The sequence below is a fragment of the Phalacrocorax aristotelis genome, chromosome 6 (assembly GCF_949628215.1).
Source record: "Phalacrocorax aristotelis chromosome 6, bGulAri2.1, whole genome shotgun sequence".
NCBI lineage: Eukaryota > Metazoa > Chordata > Aves > Suliformes > Phalacrocoracidae > Phalacrocorax > Phalacrocorax aristotelis.
The window spans coordinates 30,131,732-30,147,441 of NC_134281.1; the positions used below are offsets into that span (position 1 = coordinate 30,131,732).

The 15,710-nt window shown below is 40.5% G+C and overlaps 1 protein-coding gene across 5 annotated transcripts in view; it reads right to left on the bottom strand.

Moving 5' to 3' along the window:
• Positions 1-15,710, bottom strand: part of SMG7 (SMG7 nonsense mediated mRNA decay factor) — a 52,282-nt gene that overhangs the window by 30,280 nt on the left and 6,292 nt on the right. For 4 of the 5 annotated variants that reach the window (XM_075096790.1, XM_075096788.1, XM_075096791.1 and 1 more), the window contains exons 2-3: positions 1,765-1,796; positions 362-479 (exon numbers count right to left, since the gene is read on the bottom strand). In XM_075096790.1, coding sequence (XP_074952891.1) covers positions 362-479; positions 1,765-1,796 — 150 coding nt within the window. Of the gene's footprint in view, positions 1-361; positions 480-1,764; positions 1,797-13,697; positions 13,822-15,710 lie in introns of those variants that run through there. The other variant, XM_075096787.1, reaches the window with a different exon arrangement.

Sequence of the window (15,710 nt, forward strand, 5' to 3'; positions counted from 1 at the left end):
CCTCTTAGACCTTGCTCAAAGCTCTAGGTGATTGTGTCAGGAAAATTCCCTCCTTTCTGGAAACTCCAAATTTCACCCTTTCCCTGGCAGCACAGAAGACTGATATTTCTTAGCTCTCTGTTCCATCTGGCTCACCAAAACCCACTCCTGCATGACATGGCAGCTACTAATTGCCAGAAGTAAAATACTAACCTACTGAATGCTCTTCACCGACTCCGCAGTGCATTCTCATGTTTCACCCAGCTCATTTTAAAGGAAAGAGGACAATTTCCTTGGATTCAATTGCTTTTATGGAAGTCACAGGTTTCCTTCTCATCAGCCCAATTTACATATATACATACAATTTTATTGAGGTACTTACAGGTCCTGCTCCACTTTTTTATCTAAAGCATATTCCAAATCGGTCACTAGCATTTTCTGATATAAGTCCTGTAGAGCCTGTCTGGAAGTCCAGACTTCTGCTGGACCCAGCTTTGAATCTGAGCAACAAAAACAAAGAACAAAGACAACAGTTTTTGTAATACTCAAACTTAAGGAGTTATTTCAACTGATTTTTCACTCACCTATGAAAGGGAAGAACATAGCATAATGTAAGTTATCCAGTGCGAAACACCCGCTTTTGTCACAGATTCATCATAACAGTAAAATATAAGAACTACAGAAGGACTGGGGATTAACTGATCACTGATTAACCAATCAGTCTCCTACAACACTAGCAGTGGATATGAGCAAAATCAGCAGCTGGCAAGTTAAAAAAGAAAAAAAAAAGAAAAGAAGAAAAGGAGGTGATTCTTGCAAAGTCATTAAGCTGAAAAACTTCTTGACACTGGAGAAATTTAGCAAAAGTTCCAGAGTAGCCTGGAAAAGGTAGCAGAAAAGAAATCCATCAAGGGATAATAAATAGGACAGTCCCTGGAGCCAACACTGTTGGTATTTAGGAGAACACTGTGGGCAAGTACTACTGCATGCTTGTCGTTTTCTAACTCTTTGGTAGCCATCTGCTTTCCATCACCAAGGGTGAATACAAACACTACTGCTCCTTGCTATCGCAAGTTACAGAGTCTAATTTCCCATGCCTTGTAAAATCACCTGAGGTGGGGCTGCAGGAACACAAAGGATGGACCTCACCCCAGGGAAACCACTCTGATGGTGGTGTAGCCACTCCAGCTGGGACAGATCCAGGCAGTTAGAGTGTTCCTATGGGGACTACACCAACCTGCTACATGTACTGCACCAAGGTGGTAAGCACAGCTGAGCATAGGTTCATTAGGCAAGCTGCTTGTACTGCCTGGCTGATACATTAATATAAACCATTTCCATTTTCCATAAATACATACAACTTGAAACAGAGCTTGTAGCATTTTGTAGCATCTATGCACATGGTAGCAATTCAGACCAATATTTCTGTCACCCAGTTCTCAAAACCAGCCACATCCTTTTCCCATTGCTAATCCCAAGTACAGCAGTTCCTGTGACAGGTGGGACGAGAGTCTCTTCCCCAAAGGGAGAACACTATGGGAAAGGACTAAGGGCATGATCTCCACCTCCAAATGCTTTAAAGCACCCATAGTCAACTTTCAAAATACATGTATTTTAGGTACAGGAAAGAGGGGCAGAGTTGTTAAAATACTCTTTATTTATATAAAGAGGGCAAACCTTTAACATAACATCACACACGTTCCAGACAATTCTTAGTAACAAGAGGAAAACAGAACTAGGAATCAAGTTCAGCAGCTAGATCAACTGTATAACAAATGCACTTACCTGTCATGTCAGCCTTCAGGACTTCTGCCTGCCTATAAGAAAGCAATAAAACAGACTGATCAAAATAATTGAATTATGCTAAAGCACATTCATGCAGCAGCGAGTCGAGAAAGTGGGGCCATCTCTGCAGAGGCTGCCTATAACTTACACTGCTACAGTTTACCCCATGCAATACAAATTTGAGCTACTCTTGGTTAACAGTAGGATTTCTTTTAATTCATACCACAACAGAAGTCAACTATTCACTTTCCCCTGCTTAGCTTAAGTCTCTTTCAGAAAAAATATAAACTAAAAAACCCTTACAACACTATATTTTAAGCATCACCTGACACCAAATGTCCTGCCAACATTAGTGATACATGCTTACCTGTAACTGGGAATTTGATATTAACTTTAAGTTGTCGCATGTGAAATGCGGTAGCCAACACAGAGCAAAGCGAACTCCCATTGGTGCCTGACAGCACTTTGCTACAGCCCTCCCACCCCTCCGTGCTGCACTAGCTTTCCCTAAGGAGAGGGGATAAAAAGACTATGGCTCCCCCAACTACCTCTCTTCCTTGCACTGCCTCCCTAAAGTCATGGTTTGATCAGGTTTTCAAGAAAAAAAAAAACATACAGAAAGAATGGCAACTACAGGTGACCAACTATCATGCCATCACTGAACATCCTCTGCAAATCCCCACTGCTGGTGGAGGCTGGCAAATAGTTTCTCAAACACAGGGACACAGTCCTCATGAAATCAATATTTACAAATAGTCAAAGGCTGGGTGGAGCAGGCAGTCGAGATACTATGGTTAAGCACCGTCAGCAGTACATTAAGGCCCCCTTCAAGGGGCAGCACTGTCTGACCAACACAGAATTAACACAAGGCAGGCAGAGGCAGAAGGGACACAAGGCTGCCTGATTTGGCTGGGTATTGGAGGAACACACCCCTTTCCTTTTGCTACACTCAAATGTTTACAAATATTTGCAAAGAGTGCAAGCTTTCCATACTAGACATGGAATCCTCCTAGCACATGGAATACCCACTTCCACCTGCCTCCCTCAGCAAAAAGCTAGACTGGAGCTGCACTGTGACGAACATGAAAGTCAGATGCCACCTTGGGAAAGAATGGAGAGACAGGAAAAAGCACTACCTAATCCCTAAAGAGGCTTTAGAAAGAAGCACATACTCTCCTCTTGCCAAAATGAAGTTGTAATAAAAACAGTTTTTCAGGTAGTTTTTCTGGTTGTTCTGGGTTCTACCCATTGGCCACAAATTATAGGAAAGGTTTTGAGATCCACATCAGGATTAAAAAGGTGTCATAATAGCACCAGTGCTTCACTAGGAAGATGTATATTGTCAAGCCCCTTCACAAAATTTCTATTTATTAAACACAAGAATTATTTGTAGCAACTCACCATAGTCACCACAGTGTACCATCCAAGAAGCAATGGGATGCTCCAAGTCCTTTAAAGTTAAGAATATCTTAACTGGTGCCAGAAGTAAATCTGTACATCCTTCACCTGCTTCACAAATGTCATCTATTTAAGATTTTTTTTTGTTTATTTCTTTCAAGAAGGTATTAATATACTTTTTCAACTCCTGACAACAGGGTACACTGGAAGAACAGATAACCTATTATTACTGACGGACAAGCAAAGAAAATTTTAGCTATTGTGTCACAAGAAAGCCCAAGAAACATTTCCGCCTCGTCCACATGGGGGTAACGAAACACGCCTCAGCGATGGCCTCCCCATCGCTGCAGCTAGCAGGACGGGAAAGAGCAGATCTTGTACCCCCACACAGCTAAGAGCCAACTGCTCTGTGTGCTGCGCCTCGAGAGCCTCTGCGACGCTGACCTGCAAGTCTAGTCAAGCACAAAGCTGAGCAAATTCTGCACTGCTATGACTTGGCAGCTAGAAATGCCACTGCTCAGAAGGAAAAGCTGACTCGCTCAGGTGAAGTCTCTCTTTTTTGAGCATCCAGCCAAGCTAATACAGTTTGGCTCATACTTTAAACACCTGCCAGTTGTGCAAACTTTCTTTGAGCTGAGAACATGATCTGCATTGCCAAAGCCATGAATCCTACCAAGAGGTTCAGCCCGAGCAGGACATGCAGTACTGCTCCGGCAAACATGAGCCCAAAATTCTCCTCCAGGCAAAAAGGCTCTGCCCTTTAAAAGCCAAGAACTGATCCTCTGAAAATTACTTGTGCAGAACTACCTTCCACTGTGTTAAGTACTAGTCTTTTAAAGGAAGAAATACAAATAGCACCATTGTAAAGGCTTTCTTTTAATAAAGTTTTGACCAGCTGTTTGCTGGAGAATTTAGATGGAGAGAGCCTCAAACCTTACCTCAGTACAATTGCTGACAGATGCTCTGTAAATGCAGAGCCCTAACAATATGGCTGGACTGAACTTCTAAAATATTTTTTTTAGAACACCTTTTTTGGGAGACAATACTAATGGGCCTACAGAACAAGAGTCTTTAGCGCCAATCTCTTCACTAGCCATAAAACAAACTGCCTTTTATATTTTTAAGCTTGCAACAAGCCACACTAAGGGAATTATCACTATAATTAATAAAATGTATAGAAGTTAATTCAGTACTTCCTAGAGGCCAAAGGAATTAAAGTAGGTTTAACATCAGCATGCTGTTTCTCATTTCCACCTAAAACCAACTTTTAAATAAAACAGCTGCATCCACCATAGGCTAAGCCAGGATAAGATAGGGCAACCTGGGCACCAAGCTTGTTCTGCATCAGTGGCAAAATATTAGCATCTTGAGAGAAAAGATGCACTGCCTGTTCCTTGAACAGACTTTATTGAAGAGCCTTTGCTGGTGCTCAGAGACTCCTAGTGGGCACAAACCAGAGTTCACTGATAACGGCAAGAGTTTCTGGCAGTGCAAATGGCACCTTATTTTGTCAAGCATCTTTCAACAAGCCTTTTTGTCCATATGTTTTCTTGCATCACCTCATATTGAGTTTGCATTAGAATGACTCATTCTGGTGCAAAAATACACTGCCTGCCAGCAAACTTGGTACAACTTGCTTATACATTTTATCATTTCAAGAATATTCTCAACTCCTTGCCCAGTTGGCCTCAGCAGTTCAGTCTTCAAGTCAAGTTTCCCTGAGTTTGTTAGTCTAAAGCCAAATAAGCACAAAACATAGCTGAAAAACTTTATTTTGAATATCTGTTAGATGATACATTATCTTGATATACTGGGATAGCTATTTTTATAATTTCCTAACCAAATATAAATTCGGCCCATGTTTTATTTCCACTCAAAGCTCAAATAGAAAAGCCTCCCACTCAATTCAGTGAGATAGTTTGACAGCTAAAGGAATTTTAATTTTATTCAAATACTTGAAAAGTTTCAAAACTTTAAAAGACAGTAGTCAGGACTTTCTTTTGAAGTTCTGAAGGTGTAATATATCTATTACAATTTAAGTACTCACAGATGGGAAAGGAAACTTTTCTTCTCTTAAGAACCTGTCAGTATATAAAGTCCAGTTTTGCTGTAACTCAGGGGAACTCAGACACTACACTTAGCCTAGAATGAGCCACCAGATTTAGCAAAGGAAGACAAAACATTCATTTTGTTTCCCCATTTTTGAGTGTTTACCATTCTTGATCAATTAAGTTTTCTCTAAGCAGAAAAGTTGTGCCCCTTAAGCTGGTAAACACTACACAAAGGAAATCCCACAAATATAGGGATGTGTCTCCAATACATATTTTCAACTGTTTAAATCATCGCATTGAGAGAATGAAAGGTACATCAAAAGATCATGTAGTCACACTTACACTTTTACAATAGGACAAGTTTGCTTAACTTGCTCTTAAAATACTACAAAGAGATCATACAACCTCCCTGGTTAACTGTTCTATTGCTCAGTGATAGTCCAGAAGTTTCTTCTGCCCCTCTGCTGCAAACCAAGTCCTCCACGCAGTACACCCAGCTGCCATGCAGAGCTACTTAGCACTGCCTTCAGGTAACAGCTACTTGGGAAACCAAGGACTTAAATGTGTACTTAAATGTATACTCTGAACCATCAGTTCTCAGTAAGCTAAAATGTCAACCTTCACAAATTAAGTTTTCTAATCCCCTTTTTGGCACCTGACTTGAAACTCCATTCATGTATCACTAAACAAATGGCTCTATTTTACTGTTGCCCGCAAAACAGCTCACCTCTGTTTCAATATATATTCTTCAGTTCTGTTATAATTCAAAGCACACATAATAACAAACTTTCAGTTCCGCATATACCATGTTGCATCTGTACGAGGGCATTAACAGTTCTACAGAAGCACAGTTTTGCTAACAAGCTTCATTACTGAGCACAGAAAATCAAATAAAATTAAGCCCAAGTTTTCAAAGCAGCAGTCTTGGGTTACCCAGTTGACACCCACTATTTCTGAAAGTTCAACTGGTCAAAGTCAAACTTTACTTATACCACACTCCTCATTCACACAGCGAGGATGAGCCAGGCAAGATTTGCTATGGCAAGACATGACAGGTCCTACAAAAAAAAAAAAAAACCACCAAAAACTTGGAAAAACCCCAGCCTCACAAAAAAAACTCCACTGAACACAATGCTCTGCTTTCCACCATGGCTAAAGGGGAACTCCGCTCGGTTTTCCCCTGGCAGCACTGAAGCATCAGCAGCTGTATCAGTTCCTTTATCAAAACTCAGTAACACAAACCCCCTGATAAGGAATTGAGGATTTTCAGTACTAAAAATGGGTAATGAATCCAGGCAGCTGACCATATAAAAGCAATCAGAATCCAGTCACTTGTTTTATGAATACCCTAAAAACTAAAAACCATATTAAATAGCCAAGGTAGTTTCACTCCAAGCAGGAAACTATATTCCTGCAGTTCTGTTCCCTGGAGGTACGTGCAGAAATTGTACCACAATGACAAATGCCCACAGCCTAGCCTTAGCAGGAGGTAACTGATCTGAAGGCTCAAAGGCATTGCCAGAAAGTTTTGTTTCTTCTGAAAGGGAATAAGAACATATAGACCAGAACATATATAGAATAAATGTAGGAAATCCCTGATTTTAGGTAGGGAAGGTAAATTTTCTATGCTACCATACTACAAAGAAGTCAAACACACTTAAGACACTTAAAAGAAGTTATTATTTTTCAATCATTCCAATACACGGCAAGGCTCACACTCAGAAGGAACCCCAAAGCAGCACCCAGAACGACTATTTTAGATTTTCCTCAAAATAATTGTTAACCTCAACTGAAATGTAAAATGATTTAATATTCAGTGGGCTTTTCTTTTGGTGTTTTTTTTTGTGGGTGGTTTTTTGGGTGTTTCGTTTTTTTTTTTTTTTAAATGGATGTTGCACATGACAGAAAAGCGCAAGAACTCCAGTCACCTTTACCTGGTTTTCCTTCCAGGAGCTGACAGTATAGCTCCATAGGTAACCCTGACAACGTTTTCAGTATAGAAAAATTAAGAACAAATTACCAAAGGATTAAAAATAGTTTAGCAACTATAAAAAAGGCATGCTCAGGAAATAACAAATGGATACTTAATACGTGTGGCACTTCAAGACACAAATATCTTTTCATATGTTAAAGCATACCTTTAAACAAAATTTTATAATAGCAAACAGTCAACAAACGAACACTCCTATGGAATACTCTGTCTGCTTATCAGCATCCATACAGTAACACATTTATTGCACTGGCTAACAACACGTCAGCTTTGCAGTTGACCTGAGAACAAGTCAAAGGCAAAAGGTTTATGATAGAATACATAGTCTACCTGTGTATGTCCTTAATCTTCACACTATCCGTTGGACAACCTAGTTTTTCAGAACTAAAGCAAACAAAGGTGTGAGGGCACAAAAACTTCAAGATTGCCTTCCAATTCATTCAACCACTGACAACCCACTCCCTTAAAAAGATACAGATCTCAGAAAAAAAAAATTATAAAGCTCTGCTCATTCACTACCCACAATAAGGAACTTTTGGTAAGCACACAGAAGCGTTATTAGTTCTTATGACTACAGTGCTAAGCAGGATCTGAGAGGTTTGCATCTGAACTACCTTACTTCCCATGGTAATTCCCACCAGGTTTTCAGACTGAGCAAGGAAAAGCAACAGAACTACTTTCTGAACAATAAAAAAACCAAATCCAAAAAACCCCAACAATCTATGCCCCTGTAATATTACTACCTTTTGCTCTTTCAAATCCACCCTGATTTGAGTGCACACAATATCAGGTTTCAGTTGTGATAAATATATAGTAACACCAGTACTCGTTTGTTACATTACAGTTCCCGACTCGGTAAAAATCTTCACTTATGTTAAGGGCTGGAAACTGCAGGCAACAGATTTTAAAATAAGTGAACATTATTTAACTTTTAACAGCTTTTGCATTATTAAAAGGTTGTCCAGGATTATGAAAAAATGCAGAAATCTGAGCATTGAGATCAGCTTCAGATGGGTCTCATCACATCAGCTTCAGAAAGTTGTGCTATTTAAGTCAGCCTTGCAGAAGCCAGAGCAGCTAAGGTCAGGCAGCAGGTGCCAACCCTCCGTGGACATTGCACGAGATCTCCCAGGAAAATGTACAGTATTCAATTCAAAGGCTGGTAATTACACAGTCAATTTAGTGCCACACTCTTGCAACACAGATAAAATATGCCCTCTTGCCTGCCTATGGAGCTGGAGAGCAGAGCACCTGCAGCTAAGAGCTACTTACAAAGGTGACATACATTTCCACTGGAAAGTCCACCCACTTTGCATGAAGAGGGCAATACCTGCAGCCCTTTAAGTCCTGACTTTCAGCTTTATCAGTTTCCTGCTGCCTCTAGTCTCCGCTAACAGCTCAGGATACAACACAGATATTTTGCTGATTTTTGGTGTTTTCTATGGACCCCCTTCCTCTCAAATTCCCTCCTCGCCCAGTGCCAAGAGCAGATCCTCACGCTCAGTAACACTGAGAATGACTCCCATTGACACAGCAGGTAATGACCATTAGAGACGAGTCAGTTACTGGGAATTCAGGCTACTGTCTCCTTGCTAAGCAGCAAATGAAAAAAGAGCAAATACATTAGATGTCACCATGAGAGGTGGCAAAAACAAAGCACGAGTAACCCCTCATACTGCACGTGTAGCAAGTTAACTACGATAGATACAGCAGAGTTCAGCCTTTTGAACGCGTGCTCTCCAAGCACTGAGATCTATTCCCAGGTAGTAGAGACCTTCAAAAACACAAGGCCTACAGCAAAATTATTGATACTTAAATTATTCATGCCAGTCATTCAACAATTGTATGAAGCTGGGTTTTGCCCAACCCCATTCATTTTATAAACTCACAATTATGCAAACATCACACAAAACACATCTCTGCAAAATGTGACATGCCCAGAAGTTTTAAAATAGCTTTTCATAATTAAGAGATTTTTTGATATGGAAGGACACTGCGTGGTTTAGACAAGCTGTGACAAGTAACACTCAGATAACATCTGGGTATGATCCTTATTGCAAGATGCATCTCAGAAACTACTTTCAATTCTCCATCTTGAAACTAAATGCAAGCCACACTCTGAAAGCACAGCAATGGCATGAAGGCTGAGCACTAGGGAGAATGATATCGTCCACTTACGATAATTAAATGGGTACTCAGTGCATCACTGCCAATAGTTTACAGGAGTCTCATTAACTGCACCCCATCCTCTATCAGAAACATACAGGCAATGGTGTTTTCAAACATACTTTTCAACTAGAGAATACTTGAAGAATTATCTTCCCAAAAAGAGTATGGAAATAAGAAAAAGAAAGAGGCGAAGTCCTCTACCACCACAGGTTTAATGCAGCTCTGACACAAATGGTAATTTCTAATAAAGAAAAGGATGCCTCATCATTAAATTCTCACCTCAAACCCCACAGCCAGCAATATTTACTACCTACTTCAAAAAAGCATAAACATGACACCAGGTACCAAGGGTAGCCATTTGAGGTGCATGGAACTATGGGAAGGAGAGCTTGTTAATGAACATCAGATTCAACTTCTGGTTTATCAACACAGAACTCTCCCCCGGTCCTCTGCTGTTGGGTCTCTTAAGTTCAGGAGCAGCTCATTTGGATGGGCTGTCAGCTACAAAACCCAAGTCCACCACTAAAACGCATGTACTCCTGGAATATGTAAAAGTAAAAAAGTTGCTCTCTTGCCTGTATTCAGCTGAAGAAGAAACTTATGACCAATTCAACTAGCTCAGATCTAACAAATTTTAATTAGGTCAGGAGTGAAGCAGCATGGATATGCTACTACAAGAACTGCTCCTGTCTGGGAAGGCTGCAGCTTGAAGCTTTTGAGCCCTGTCAAACACAAACAGGTTCTGAAGAAAACGAACCTGGCTGAAGTGGTGCAGCTTACTTGGCTGATTCCAGCTGACCTCTGCAGCTCTGCTTGCAGCAGGTCCAAACTGCCTCCAAACAGAGCTGCTGCTGCAGCCCTCGCCCTGCAGAGTGATCTCAGGTGCTCCCAGTTAACCAGTAACCTACCTTTCCCATTTTAAAAAACTAATGAATTGGGTAGGAGCAGGCACCTGAGCAAATTTTAACTTCCAAGGTTAGTCCTGCTTTTGGGGATTAAATGTTTTTATATAAAATAATTTTATTTCAAATTTAAGTCTCAATACCTTAAGACAAGAGTCCCTTCCAGTTCTGTATCTAGAAAAGGTCACAAATGTTCAGCCAACTATAAATCGTTATCTTCTGTACAAATCATGTATGGAAAAATTTTGGCGTTTAGTAGATTTTTACTGACCATGAATTCTATAGAAAACAAAAACCTGGATGTTTTCCAGACTGCAGTCTCTCAATAGTCAGACCAGACCTGTTCATTACAGTCATTTCACCTCTGTAATGGCTGAGGAACAGGCTCCATAGCAATGGACTAACACATCCAGCCTGAAGATCAAATCTTAAGGCTGGAAAGGACCTCAAAAGGTTACGTAGCCCATTTCCTCATCATGATGTTACTCCTGACAAACATTTGCATTGCTTGGTTTTGCAGTCCTCCAGAGGCAGGCACCTCCATACCGCTAAGCAGCCTAAACTGTTTCCACATGGCACTACAGCTTGCCTTAAAGAATCATGGTATGCCTTGGGTTCACCCACTCTGGCTCCTTCCTCTTACCAAATCCCTCAGCAAACATCACCAGCCTTGCTCAACCCACTGCTACCTTCATAAGGTGGTGAAGAGGCAGGGACTGTCCTCACCTGGTTAGACTGAGAAGACATTTTCTGAATCTTTACCGCATATTAAGCAAGGAGGGGGGTGATGCCAGGAAAAGATCCAGCATGTGACTACACCGTCACCAGTTATTAACTCAACACTTGTGCATTACTCGGGTTGCACAAGCCAACTCAGCCCTGGCATTTCACTTTGCAACCACAATAGCTTGGATCTTGTCATCAAATGTTTTGTATAGGATACCAGCATGTCCAAAACAGATTTTAAAATGGAATAATTTTGGCACTGTATTTCACCATTTGACAATAAAGCATGGAAACCTCGTGAATCATGCTGCTCTAACCCCAAATCTGAAATCCATATGTTGAACAGCATCTTGAACCACACAATATTTCGTGCAGCTGAGTCCTTAGAGGCCCAAAGATCTTCATGTCTTTCTGATCTGTCATTCCTAAAAGGCAAGATACTTTTGGGCCACATCACTTAACGCTCCAGCATAGCAGTTTCTAGTTTTGTAGTCCTCAAAGAATTATTTCAGGAATTAATGGAATCAGTTACACATGATATAAAATACAATTTTATAACTATCTTTAATGCAAAGTGTGCAGAATTTTACCTGATTTTGAGAGACTAACCCAAAATTCTGGGTACATAACAAAGTTACAGGTAGACACATCCCTTTTAGTGCTCACTTCTGCCTAGCCGTCTGTGATGGAAGCTACCAAAATAGCCTGTAGTTGCACAAGCAGCATCAGCGAGCATTTGACATCTTCATTAGAAAGATACTGGAAATATCTTTCTGGATAGTTTCAAGCTTTAGAGGTTCTTTTTGTCTTTAATATCAAAACCAGGAGAAGATGAGTACTTCAGCTGAAGCTGGACTGCACACCTGGCAAGCCACAATCCCCTACACAACTGTTTTTGCCCCAGGCCCTTAACTCCTACAGTTTACCTCAAAACAAAATAAATCTCTAAAATGGAACAGTATGGGTATGTTCAAGCTGGATGGAAAAACTGCCAGAAGTTCATGCTCTAGCATAATCTATGTGACGCGCTCCTAAATTAAGGCCTTCTGTATTAATTAAAATGAATGTTGACAATGCATATTAGGCAGTTTATCACTTCTTTTCTACTTAAAGATTTCACATATATATTCAAGTTTGTGCATATTGATGGTACTAAGACAAACACCTAGATTTTTATTGCAAGTTTACACTCCATCTTTTAATCATTTAATTGATAATTGTTAACCCATACAAAAAAGTAGCCTTCCTTGAACCTCTCACCTTTTTCTTCATATTGAAATACCATTTCTTTTTACTAGCAACTGCTGGACATTGAAGCTTTAAGAGCTGCTACAGTTTTCATATTTTTATATACTCTTGATGGTTTTAGGTTTTTCTTTAATATTACAAAATATGGCTTCAATCTTTTTGACACTATTCTTATTGCCATTCACAAAAAACAGACACCCTAGTAGATTGGCTTTTTCCAGGGAATAGCTAGCTAGATCAAGTCTCTATGGTCAGAAGTTTTTTCACACCATTGTCCTCAGCAAATATTTATACCTCTTCAAGACAGACAACTAGCATCTACTCAACAGACAAGTCTTGTCCCATCCTTCTCTCTCCCCCTCTTCACAGGTACAGATGATTAGCATTTCTATTTTTAGTTGTTATTATTAGGCTAGTCTGGAAAAAGTACCCTAAAGACTCCTCTTAATGGCTCAAGTGTACCACAAGTTAAGAGCACAAATGCTCAAAAGCGCTGTCAAAACCAGTACTGACTGCAGAAAGAACTGAAGCTGGAGTCTGTCAAAGGTTCCTTTCTGGCTACAGGAAACTCTGGTTTAAAAAAGATTATCACACAGTCGCAGCTGTTTGACAAGCAGCAATATCCATGTGCTTTCTTCAAATCATGGTGTGACCAAGACAGGACACAGCAAAGCAAATACCAGGAGACTTTCACTGCAACAGAAAGGACAGTAGCAGAATTTACATGATTATCATAAAACAAAGGGGAAGAAAATGGTCTTCCCACTGGATTTATCAAAAAATTTGTATTTTTCTATTCCTGGCACCACCTGTAGGGAAGTCAAACTGTGACAAATAATGTAGCACAGACCACTGGGGAGTCCAGGGGGGCCTAGAAGAGGCTGGCTCCAAACAAACCACCCTTTGCTGTAGCCTGAGCAAATATGAACAACTGTCAAGGCCTCTTTCAATCAAGGCACTGAGAAACACCAAAGTCAGCCTTAAGTGAAGACCCTTGATGCCCAAAAGGCCTGTTTTACTGTGTCCAAACAAAAAGCCTAATCTCTGCTTAAGGTTCTTTGAAGTAATTAAAGAAGTTTACCCCAAGTTCATTTGGCAGAATCAATCTTAAAGGTTTCACTGGAAATACATTCAGAATTAGCTTCTCACTTCCTAACAGCTAGAAGGCAGCTCTCTGAGATAATTCAGCCATATGACAAGTAGGGCCCACAGACTCAATACAAACAATGCTTCGGGGGGGGGAAGGAAATGAAATAATCAGCTTTCACATACCCATATTAGATGAAGCGGAAAACTATTCCATAGGGCTGAATATGCCAGACAATGACATTAAAATAAGAGAAATGGACTGCTGATGTATTAGAGACATCATAAGTACCTTCAGAAAAATGACATTTTTTCTCCCTAAAGATGGAAGAGAAAATTAACTCTAGCAGGACTCCCAAGTACCTCAAGGGTATCTCTGATTTGAGTCCCATCAGTGAAATTCAGTCTGTCGCCCACGGCTGTGTAACAATCCCAAGAGACTCCTCAGCCTTCTGGTTCCTTATGATAATCCCTTGAGTGCAGAAGCCAGTGTGAATAATCCGAGAAAAGTCCTACTGGAATACAGAAAGAGAAAGCAGGCCTGATGTTACTCAAAAAGCTCTTATTCCACCTCAACTCACAGCATTACATTGACCTGAATGGGTAGCTGCTGATTTATCTCAGAAGATTTGAAATACACAATATCAAAATACTGCTTAAGTCATGTCCCACTCATTCAGTTGTCTAGGAAGTCCCCAAGCTTATAATCAGAAGTTCTTCTTAAATTCAAATGGGAAGAAAAGCAGTGGCCAGACAAGTCTAGAAACATGGCCTGAAGGCAGGACTAGGAGCACGGCTACACTAGTGGAAGCTGGTGATGAAACCAGTATAACTGTAAAGCTACATTCAACAAGACACTGCATGCAACAACATGAGTGCTTGAGAGGAATATACAAAAAAAATCACCTGCCCTCCCTCCTGGATGAAACAGTGAGAAACTACAGCCCATGAGTCAGCTCCGTGATTCCTTGTGTCATTCCACAATAAACATTAAGTTAGCCCTCTGTTCTTTTCACTGCAGTAAGATGGACGGACAAACAGAGGTAAGATGCCATATCCCTCTCTGAGCACAGGAAAACTTATGTTTTACCAAACAGCTGAAAAATATGACCTCCCTAGTAACACATTAAAAAGTACAGGACCAAAGTATGCTACTCTGCTAATGATTCTAAGGAAATAAATCTGTGGTTTCATTCCCCTCCTGCTTGACAGCAGCTGCACAGCTTTCAAGTGAGATGAGGACAAGCCTCAAGCTCAAAGTAACAAAACCAATAAGTAAAGTCCTCCCACATATATTGCTTAACTGCTCTTCCACTATTCCTTACTCTGAGGAGTCTGGTTCTACTAGTGAATCTCTGCTGCTGTTGTGAAGATCCAATGGCAATGACGAAGGACCTTTAAGACTCCACAACCCCCAACGGCTCCTCAGAATCAGACACTACTGCTAACTATCCTCTCCTCCCTCCCCAGATGCTATGCACTTGAACTGCAGTTACTCCTCTTCCACATTGACTTTTACTGGCTGAGCAGAGCAGGGAAGGTGCCAAGGCATCTATCCATCAAGTCACTGTCTTCTCCCATCAACCCAAGCAATCCTGAGCAACGACTGCAGCCAGCCTTTTCTTCTCAAGTGGGAAGCACCAAAACTTCTGAAAATACGTGCAATAGCCAACACGGCAAATTAAAAAGCAGGGAACCTCCGCATTCCATATAGATCGATTTAAATAAAGTTCTGAAGTTGCTTGGGGCAAAAGTTAGCGATACAATTCAGTGCCCAGATCAGCTTATTTGGAGGCAAAAAAGATCTCACTGGAGCAGGCTAGGGCTACTTGTTATTAAACTGCTGTATGGAAGATGCACTCTTAAGACAAAAAAGATTTTACAGGTAGGTTAAATATCACAGTATACTTTATATTGAATACATAAATAAAATAGCTAAGCACTCACCAAATGTATCTTCCAACCATGCACTGAAATGAAAAAAGTCTGCAAAAAAAACTCCAAACCCCTATACTCAGGGAAGGGGGCAGCCTTCTCAAAACGCTTTGGTACAGCTAAAGTGCCCCATCAAAGCTTCAGATAAGTATTGCCTGGTTTCATTGCCACAACAGAGCCTTCTCCTTTTCAATAAAGATCAAACTACATAGAAATATGCAGGTTAGAACAAGAACTAACAGCTACAAGAATCATCCCTGCTGTCAAAAATAAATAAGTAAATACAGCTGTGACTTTACTTACACTAACCTGCACTTCTAGGTCACTGGAACACTGTTTTGCAAATAACCTCAAGCATAGCACAAAGCACAGTAACCTCATCCATAATAAGCTGTTTTCTGCAGCAATAAAAATAAGGGGAGATCCTCAGCCCAGGCTGAA